The sequence below is a fragment of the Nymphaea colorata genome, chromosome 2 (genome assembly GCF_008831285.2).
Source record: "Nymphaea colorata isolate Beijing-Zhang1983 chromosome 2, ASM883128v2, whole genome shotgun sequence".
Lineage (NCBI taxonomy): Eukaryota > Viridiplantae > Streptophyta > Magnoliopsida > Nymphaeales > Nymphaeaceae > Nymphaea > Nymphaea colorata.
In genome coordinates, this window is record NC_045139.1 from 5,045,936 (window position 1) to 5,056,706 (window position 10,771).

Here is a 10,771-nt window from a genome sequence, read left to right on the forward strand (position 1 = left end):
TCTACGAGTGTTGCAACAATTTGAGGTCTAAAAAAGGTTGTATGTTTAATATGCTTTACTCTTTTTTCCTGTTCTCGGAATGTTGGCGTGAATCCGACGATATGTGACAGCTGATGCAAATCTTACTACAGACTTCTCAACTTGTTTAAATTGTATTTAAAGACAGAAAACAAGCCCATTTGGCTTGACTGATACGGCCCAATTCTCTGTATCATTTTGTAAAATGATTTACCTCCTATATTAGTATTGACGACAGCGCTATTTTGCCTTCGTGCAAAGCTTACATGTACGTTTCTCCCTTGGTGATCGGCAACCGGTGACCAACGTACCGGAGCGGCAAAACATAATACACATTATAATATATTATGCTCTTACCATGATGTGCTTTTTTTTTTGCTTCTTTTTATAAGAGACAAATCTAGGGAGCAATTAACCATTTGAATTGGGAAAACTGGGTGAGTAGTGAGTAGAAGGAGTATTTCATTCTACTACCCTACAAGAAACAAAGTCCTGATCCTTTTCCCATGTCTCTCTAGTGTACCAAGCCAGCTTTCAGTGCTTCAAGGTAGCATTTTCGCTATGCTTCAACTTGTATAGTGGTGCTTTCTTTTGTAATAGAACACACAAAAGTTGTTGTCAAGATAATTTGAAACACCACCTACGAACCCCAGTTCTGTCCATTGCTTCAACCCGCTTTTAGCTGGTGGGGCCAGTATGTGCAAAATATGTGTGTCGTCAAGTCAATTCTTCAATTCCTATAGGCGGTATGTTCTTGGGCAAGCGTAATACCCAATTAAAACATTGTCTCCCTTCTCAGCCCCGATGCAACCTTAGGCTCTGAAGGCAAGGGGAATAAAGGAGGGGCCTCAGTCCTTTGCAGAACCACCACCACCACCACTTCTCATCAAGTTTAAGTCAATTTTTGCCAGAATTTTCCCGTTCATATAATTTTCCCACCACAAAAAATACAGGATTTTCCTTTTCTGACAAGCCCTACGTCCCGAAAAGAACTGCAGCTTGAGTCCATAAAGTCAACAACGCCGTGGCCAAGAAACATGCGAGGCGACTTAAGTAAGTTTATATAGGTCATGACTTTGTTTCAGCGTAATTTGCAATATATTAACAATTCCCTTTGACCAGCTAGATGTCTGCTTCGGTTAAGACAAAGGCACAATAAAACAAAATCCAATAAGCCCCATGACATAAAACCGAATAAAATAAATAAAGGCAAAAATGATCAAATGACATGTAGATCATCTAAAGGACCTACTACCAAAAAAAAGAATCATGTTTAACAGTGCATTAGAACAAAATTCACCTATTTTCTCAAGCAGATGCAAACTCAACACAAGCGGGGTTGGTAAGATTGGAGACATCCCCCCCTCCTCCAAGAGAGCCATAGAATCTCATAAAGCCACATTAGAAATCCTGCACCAGCCGACACTGTGGATACTGCATACTTCAGACAAATTTATCATCAATTTCTTGCACCAATATCCACGTTTTGTGCAAGTTTCCACCACCCTGGGACATACTATACATGCTTGTAGTTTGAGAACTAAAAACCATGGCCATATTGACTGATCTGTTTTCCAGAAGTATATTAGAACTCCTTGGAAAAGTGGACAGGCTTCAAAAGCATTGCTCAAAGCTGGTGAACAGGCAACTTCGGTACGCCAGAACTTTGCATCAGAGAGGATTCTTCAGATACCAAAGCTTCAAGGATGGATTAGATTGGGAAGGAAAATGTTGTACTCATCAAGCATAACTTAACGCTTGTTAAATTTCCTCCTTTTGGACTCGGCTTTTTGCCACTTTTTCTTTGGAACCAATCTGCTCTTTGGCTTTAACTTTAGCTCTGGTGAAAACTGGAAGTTTGGATCTCGCATCCTTGCCTGTATGTCCTTGAAAAACTGTATGTTCAACTTCTTGGGCCCCCCTTCCCTCAGTTCTGCATATTCAGGTCCTGAGACAATGTTCTCAAAAGCTCCAATTAGGATATCTATGTCACTCATGACCTCCCATACATTGATATATCGCCCATCTGGCCCTTTTTTCAATTTCTTCAGAGCATTTTCAACAGCCAATTTTCGGGCTTGTTTTCCTGGAGAGAGTTCTTCTGGTTCTTGCTCTGCCTTTAATGCTTCTGAAAGTGTCCTATATTTTGGTTTTTCATCAAACTCAAACAATTTGTCTATATACTCATCGCTGCGTTCATTTGGACGGGCCTCAGTTGGAATATCATCATCATCATCACATTCACTACCTGTCCACAACGTTTTTTCTTCATCGCTTCCGGACCACACACTCCTTAATTCATCACTATCATCAGCATCAATAAGCTCTGCTTCTTTCTCTGCCTTGTCTTTTAGCTTTTTGATCTCTTCATTCATATCGCCATAGCTTGCATCTGTGTCATCACTTTCATCATCATCACTACTTTCTGTCCAGAATGAAGTTCTTTTCTTGGCATGTTTGTCCTGATGTTTTTCCTGTCTTCCATTTCCAGGTTCGCTTTTGCCAAAGAGGTTATAGGGAGTCTGCACACGCCCACGAGCATAAAATCGCAATGCTGGAGCAGTTAAGAAATCCTGAGTGCTCCGAGGTATCAAAAATTTGGAAGAAATCAAATGAGAAAAAATATCACTGGAGCACATCTACACACTTATGCACCCATGCTGAAAAGACTATGAAAGTGCACTAATAATTCATTGCTCAAAAAGGAAAGGCAATTTGCATATTCCAAAATCAACTATTAGCTAGGGCTCCATCTCTGGCAATTTAAAGTTCCAAATTCAAGGTTGTGTAAAATAGAAAGTAGAGACAAAAAGGCTCTGATGGATGTTAGTGATTCAACTCCGTTTGGCCTTATCAAGTCGAGGCAGTACTAGTCAAGATCAAAACTAATAAGTTCCCTTGAACCATTACATGATTAATTTGTCTGCAAGCGTGTTTGTGTGTGGACATGAGAATGTCTGAAGTCAATCTTCAAAGAGGAACATCTACAAAAGATCATATTGATTGACAGAATTAACTCAGGGAAAAAGAAGATCAGATCTTCATGATACTGTGGAGTGATCTAGATCTCAAAAGTTCACATTTCAGGAAGGAACACATCGTTTTCAGGAAAAATTTATCGAATTAAATACCGACACTGAACATTTTAACACAAAATCAAACATCAAAAATTTCCTTTTCCCTGAATATCATCTCTATCTTATATAAATGAAAGCAAAACCAAAATGTAAGAAAACCCTTCCAGGAAAAGAACTCGTGAAAATTAAAAACCAAATCTCATGTTCAAGAAGTTATGCAACGCAACCTCTACTGATAAATAGACATCACTTTGCATTGATTAGCCAAGCAGATCCTGCATGTATTGTAGTGGAGGAAAAGAACTGCTTGTTTACTTTCATTGGTTTGCAAGGTATTCAATATAGAGTCAAGATGAATGCTGTTCACGTACTTCTGTTTAAACACACAGACTTTCATACAAACTTAGGAGGACAAAAAGATATGAAATGGTCAGTAAATAAAAACCAAACAGCAATTTGAATATGATCTCATCAGATCTTGCAAGCTTGAAGAGGATTCATATTGAGTTACAAATAAAAATATTCAAACTTTCAAAACTTCAAATACAATTCAAGTGAAATTAACAACTTCTTTTTAGGATTCCTATTGAGTTACAAATAAAAAATATTCAAATTTCCAAAACTTCAAATACAATTCAAGTGGAATTAACAACTTCCTTTTCATCATTTCCACAAGCATGGTGAAGAACCATGTATTTCTCTTATAACAGGGTCCGGAACCGTATAACTAGAGGACGAACGATATTACTTTTTCTTTACTAACAATGGAAGTAAAGGTGCTTAAAATTCTTCAACTCCATAATGGAATCTATGTGATCTCAATTAAAAAGCAAAGTTAGCAATCAGATATTCCTCACAACATACCTCCAATAGGTACTCCTGTCAATCCTCTGCCAAGTAAATTGTTTAAAGCAGCCCCGGATTCAAACCTACAAAAGAATATTCACATAAAATCCTCTGAACTACATCCTAAATGAAGGTGAATATCAGGACAAAAAATTATAGTAGAAAAAACAAATCAGGAAAAGGATGGAGCTTCTAGCATGACTTACCGCTGAAAATGTGATAGCTTCCCGCCAATCTTACTGAAAAGGAGAGATGCACATCTGTAAGAAAAACGATAAGCCATCCTTACTGCTCCAAGACTTAATGTCTGAAGATAGAATGCTGTCTAACAAATTCACCAATATTCTCTAGAGAGCACCTGCAAGAATCATGATAAATAAATAAAGACTTTATAAAAAGGATGCTACCTCTGAACCCATACTCAACACTGTACATGAATTTTTAGAGGCCATCTGATGAAATCATTTCTATAAGTGAAGTTTCATTACATGATGAATCTGAAGGCAGACAAATGCAAAGGGTACAGTTGACACCCAAAAAATTGCACCGCCTACAAGTTAAAATAAAAACGGGAAGGGGGTGGGGAAGGAGGAAGAGCTAGATTGGTTTGTGGATGATAAAGTAGGCTATTGCTACAAAAAAAAGTGGAATAGGAAAGGAATCAGTACAAGATAGCACTCCATTCAAATATCGCCTTAATGTCAGCTAGGGTTATTAACTAAAGTTACACACTAAAAGAGGCAAGAAGGATGTAAAACCACGATCAAGCAAATACATAAGGAGAAACCTCTTTCAGACATGTTCAGGCATTTCAACAAACAATTAACGCACGGCTTCCTTTTTTCTTTTTCTTTTTTTACAAGCCCAAGAGAACATCAGCGTCAGACAAAGTGTTGAACGTTATTATGTAACGGTTGAAGATCACACCAAATCAAGAGGATGCGGTGGTCGACGTTGCAGATTGGGATATCGCAACAGTTTAGGAATCATAGATTTGGCAGAAAATCAGGGATTTGAACGTTGCTGATTCTCATCCATTGTATCTATAAATACCTTGTAAATCATTCATAATATATATAAAAAATATAACCTACTCTTCTCTGCCCCTTCGTCGTCCTGTTCCTCTCATTTTATCATGGTATCAGAGCTACGTTGAAGTCGACCAGGACAAGCACGGGCAACATCTGCTCCATCCTGATCGTCCACAAGTAATCAGGATTGCGCAGCAGAAACCTTGCCTTTTTTCTTTTCTGTCGTTCCCCTTTCTGCCATAGAAATTCCGGCGCCCCTGTTTCTCTGATTCACCACCACCGGCGTCAGCCACCGTTGGTCTCCATAGTGCTCAGGCAGCACCCTCCCTTCGTTCCGGTTCCAACGAGCCCAAGCTCGACCGGAAACGACGCCTGAGTGGGCCGGAATCTACAGATTTCCGGCCGTCTTCCCTGCTGTGTTCTCTTTTCTTCTTCCGCCAGAGAGACAAGCCATATCCAGGCGTGACTTTCTCTGAGGCACGAATTTGTTTGGAGGCGAATCAGAGGGTGATCAAGGCAGCATTGGATTCTGGAACGTGTCTATTATTTTTTGAACCCATTTGCACGATTTTTAAGCGATCCTGTGAAAAGATACCAATTTTACAAGTACCCGTGTTTTTTTCAAAACAAGCAGAACAGAGGAAACAACCGCCTGAACCCTGCCACGAAATCAGCCGGCAATATCAGGCGACGTCAAGGGTCGAGGAAGGACCCGTCTGAATCGTCAGCTTTTGAGCCTCAACTCCAACAATTTTCAGAATTTTTGAACTGGGCGTTGAAAAGCTATAGATTTTCAAACTTGCGCCTGTTTCTGGAGAACCCTGTTACAATCCCCTTTTTTGGACAACAAACATCGGGTCCCCTGCTACCGCCTCAACTTGGCAGCTCAGCCACCAGAAGGCGATTCCAACGGTGTCCCGGCAGTGATCGACGAGCTCTCTGTTTTATTCCTGTCTGCCATATTTGCGGCCAAAGAAACGCTGAAAAGAGAACTAACATGGTAGAACGCGACAAGGGCACCATCAGATTCAATGTTTTATAGTTCAATTTTCCGTGGACAACCCTGATACATGTCTTACATAATTATGAAACATGGAAAAGGGTCATGACCATGACCATGACCATGGCCCTTTTAGCAAAAAATAAGATGAGTTTTGTCTATAGTTTTATACCAAAACCCACGGCTTTCCATTAGTCATGACCATGGCCTTTTTAGCAAAAAATAAGATGGGTTTTATCGATGGTTTTATACCAAAACCCACGGCTTCCCATTCCCTCGTAGTCTCTTGAGAAAGATCCAACAACATGGTACTTTCTTGGTTACTTAATTTTCTTCACAAGTCTTTAACTTTCATAGTCGTTTATGCTAAAAATGCTGCGGATGTTTGGAATGAATTAAAGACTAGATTCTCTCAGTCAAATGTTCAATGTCTATATCAGATCCAACAACATATTATTAACTGCAAGCAGAGACAATCTTCAATTAGTGCTTATTATACTCAAATCAAAGGGCTTTGAGATGAGTATGATTCGCTAGTTACTCTTCCCACCTATGAATGTGGGGCTAGGAAAGCGCATGATATTCAAGAACATGACAGACTAATTCAGTTCTTAATGGGACTGAATGAAAGCTATGGAGCCATTTGGAGCCAGATCTTGCTTATAGATCTCATTCCTAATACATCCAAGGCTTACGCCAAGCTAGTTCAAGAGGAATGCCAATGTGAACTTCATGTTCCCCTTCAATCTGATAGCATTTCTGCGGCTGCGGTAAAGAAACAAAATTATGACAACAACAGGTTCAAGGGTCGAACCAAACCTCAATGCGAGCATTGTGAAAGACTTGGGCACATCAAAGCCCACTGCTACCATCTTCACTGTTTTCCCAAAAAGAGCACTTCTAGTGGCCTATGACAGCAACCTTAAGCAAATCTTCATTCTACCAATGATGCATTGCCAATCTCTCCATCAACAAAGCCTCAAGAACAACCAACTTCTTTCACGGCAGATATTTATCGTCAGTTTATATAATTTGTAAATTCCAAAACACCCAAAGTCAACCTTGCAGGTATATTAAACTCACTTATTGTTTGTTTGGTCTCATATCAAGTATGGACAATTGATACTGGAGGAGCTACACATCACATTACCAATTGCCTGTCGAACCTTGTTAGCTCAGTCTAATCCTGTCAAGCTCCCAAATGGTTCGACCACTTCAGTTACTCATGTTGGTCAATGTCATTTAAATTCTTTACTCACGTTGTATCATGTCTTATGTGTTCCCACCTTTTCCTTAAACCTTATATCTGTGTCAAAGTTGGTTTTTGAAAACAAATGTCATGTTATCTTTGATACCCATTATTGTACAATTCAGGACCGACGCTCGATGAGGACGATTGGGAAGGGTAGGATGGAGAACGACTTGTATATCCTTGAGGATGAAGAACCACACGCTGCCGCAGCCTCACCGAACCAATCCCATCTATGGCATGTTGGACTCGGTCACCCTTCATTTGCTCACCTAAAGTCATTATTTAGTTTTATTGATTCTTCTCATGTTAATGAACATTGCTCCATATGTTATCTTGCCAAACAAACTCGGCTACCATTTTCAAATAGTTCAATATCTACCACTAGCATATTTCAGTTGATCCATTGTGATATTTGAAGAGGTTATCAAAAACCTTCATTATCTGGTGCACATTATTTTCTCACTCTTGTGGATGATTTTTCACGTTGCACGTGGGTCTTTCTCATGCATTACAAATATGAAGCATTTTTTTACATTGAAAAATTCATTAATCTTGTGGAAAATCAATTTCAAACCTCTATTAAAAAAATTCGTAGTGAGAATGGAGCTGAATTTTTTTCTGCAAATATGGAAAATCTTTTACACCATAAGGGCATCAAACGTCAACATTCTTGCGTCGCCACACCACAACAAAATGGTGTGGTTGAACGTAAACACAAAGATCTCTTAAATATTGCCTGCGCTTTTCGTTTTCAAAGATCTCTTAACTGCTGCCTATTTAATCAATCGTTTGCCAACACATCCTTTACAAAATAAAACCCCTTATGATGTTCTTTATTGGCAAACTCCCAAATATGATCATATTCGGGTTTTTGGCTGTTTATGTTATGCTCACAACATTAGTAAGACTCACAAATTTGACTTGCGCTCACGCAAATGTGTCTTTCTTGGATACCCTTTTGGTCAAACTTCTTATAAACTTTATGATCTTGACAGTCATGATGTTTTTACTAGTCGAGATGTTAAGTTTATAGAAAACATATTTCCTTTTCAAAACCGCCAAGACCAAGATAATGGGGTTGTTATACCTCTCCCATCACAAGAATCTTTTGAATATGCATACCAACCTCATGCCCCTAGCCCACAACCTCACTCACCTACACCGACAACCTCACCACAACCAAATCCCCATCATCAGATCACCACCAACCCACCACCGTCGATGTTATCACCACCAATGTTATCACCACCAACCATGAATCTCATCAACTTCCATTACGGCGATCAACTAGACGGCGCATTCCATATTCACGACTTACGGATTATCATTGCCACTTCATCACTCAACCCACATCATCTGAATCAACGTCGGTGCCTATGCAACCTAACAGAACAAGGTATGCCATGAGTTAATACCTCCATTTATACAAGTTTTCTCCTAAATATCAAGTGTTTTTTACATCTATTCTCAATCACCATGAGCCGTCAACCTTCCAAGAAGCAATGCAACATCAAGAATGGAGAAATGCTATGGCTGCTGAAATTCAGGCTTTAGAAATGAACTCGACTTGGGACGTGGTTTCTCTCCCACCAGGTAAACACCCTACTGGTTGCCGATGGGTATATAAAATCAAATATCATGCCGATGGTACTATCGAACGTTACAAAGCTCGTCTCGTTGCTAAGGGTTATACTCAAACAGAAGACATTGATTACACAGAGACTTTTTTTCCTGTCGCTAAAATTACCACCATTCGATGTCTCTTATCTATTGCAACCATCAAGGATGGAGTCTTTTTCAAATTGATGTCAACAATGTCTTCCTCCATGGTGATCTACAAGAAGAAGTCTATATGACGCTTCCTCCGGGCTTTACCCGACAGGGGGAGAATAAGGTGTGTCGGCTAAACAAATCCTTATATGGTCTCAAACAATCATCTTGCAACTAGTCTTTTGAATTAACAGAGACCCTCAAGCAACTTGGTTTCTCTCAATCGAAGACAAACTATTCCTTGTTTTTCAATATCAACAAACATGGCAGTATGTTCATCATTGTATATGTTGATGACATAATAATCGTATGAGACAATCATGATGCTATCAAGAAACTGAAAGTCATCCTCAACAGTAAGTTTCAGTTGAAAGATTTGGGAGAGTTGAAATATTTTTTGGGCATTGAAGTAGCTCGATCCATGAAAGGGATATTCTTATCCCAAAAGAAGCATATGATGGATATCTTACATGAAGCCGGATACAGTGGCGCCAAACCTAGTGAAACACCCATGAAGCAACATTTAAAATTAGATGAAGAGAGTGGGCAATTGTTAAAAGATCCCACCTTTTTCAAGAAATTAATTGGTTGCTTGGTTTGTTTAACCATTACACGACCCGATATTTTGCATAGTGTTCACATGTTGAGTCAATTCATGTCGCAACCAAGAACAACTCATTTAGAGGCAGCCTTCAGAATACTTCGATACATCAAGTCGAGAACAAGTTATGAGATTCTATTGTCATCCCACAGTGACATGATAATCAAAGTTTTTTGCGATTTTGATTGGGCATCTTGCCCAATGACAAGGAGATCCACTTCAGGTTTTCGTATTTTCATTGGAGAAAGTCCAATATCTTGGAAAGTTAAGAAACAAACAACTGTTTCAAGGTCTTCAGCAGAAGCCGAATATAGAGAAATGACACTAACTTCTTGCAAGATGACATGGATAAGGTACATCCTTAATGACATTGGAATTACTCATCATCAACCAATGGAATTGCATTGCGACAATCAAGCAACAGTACACATATCTGCAAATCCGGTGTTTTATGAAAGAACAAAACACATTGAAATTGACCGCCATGTTGTTCGAGAGAAGATCCAAAGAAAGAAAATTTGTACTAAGCAAATTGACACTAAAAATCAAATTGCAGACATTTTTACTAAGGTGTTGGGAAAGGATTCGTTCGTAAAATTCAGATGCAAGTTGGGTCTCATCGATCCTGGAGCACCAACTTGAGGGGGAGTGTTGAACGTTATTATGTAACGGTTGAAGATCACACCAAATCAAGAGGATGTGGTGGTCGATGTTGCAGATTGGGATATCACAACAATTTAGGAATCATAGATTTGGTAGAAAATCAGGTATTTGAACGTTGCTGATTCTCATCCATTGTATCTATAAATACCTTGTAAATCATTCATAATATATATCAAAAATATAACCTACTCTTCTCTGCCCCTTCGTCATCCTGTTCCTCTCATTTTATCACAAAGTACTCTAGCGGTCTCGAAATTAGCATATACATCGTCCACCGATCAAGAAGAGTAGCATGTCATGTACAGTTTCTTCCAATCATTTTCAGCAAACTCTTAAGCCTAGACAATAGACGAAACCACCACTTCATGTACCATCTATAACTAACCAATTTCGCCAAATTTCTGCCACCAACATTCAAGAGAGTTGAGGAAAGAGAGAGAGAGAGAGAGAGAGAGAGAGAGAGAGAGAGAGATTGCCTGATGCAGTGACAATCTAACGAGAAAGGAGAGCATC

General features: G+C 39.2%; 1 protein-coding gene across 3 annotated transcripts; it reads right to left on the bottom strand.

The window, feature by feature from the left end:
• Window positions 1–1,198: 1,198 nt before the first annotated feature.
• LOC116248963 (uncharacterized) lies at window positions 1,199–10,466 on the bottom strand. Of its 3 annotated transcripts, none has more exons than XM_050076410.1 (4): window positions 10,448–10,466; window positions 4,148–4,299; window positions 3,960–4,024; window positions 1,199–2,572 (listed from the first exon to the last, which is right to left on the bottom strand). In XM_050076410.1, the coding sequence occupies exons 2-4, from the start codon at window positions 4,222–4,224 to the stop codon at window positions 1,770–1,772; spliced, it is 945 nt and encodes a 314-aa protein (XP_049932367.1). In that variant the 5' UTR covers window positions 4,225–4,299; window positions 10,448–10,466; the 3' UTR covers window positions 1,199–1,769. The 3 variants fall into 3 exon arrangements, with proteins under 3 accessions (XP_049932367.1, XP_031477884.1, XP_031477882.1); XM_031622024.2 differs by lacking the exon at window positions 10,448–10,466 and adding an exon at window positions 5,180–5,982; XM_031622022.2 differs by lacking the exon at window positions 10,448–10,466 and adding an exon at window positions 5,036–5,982.
• Window positions 10,467–10,771: the final 305 nt, after the last annotated feature.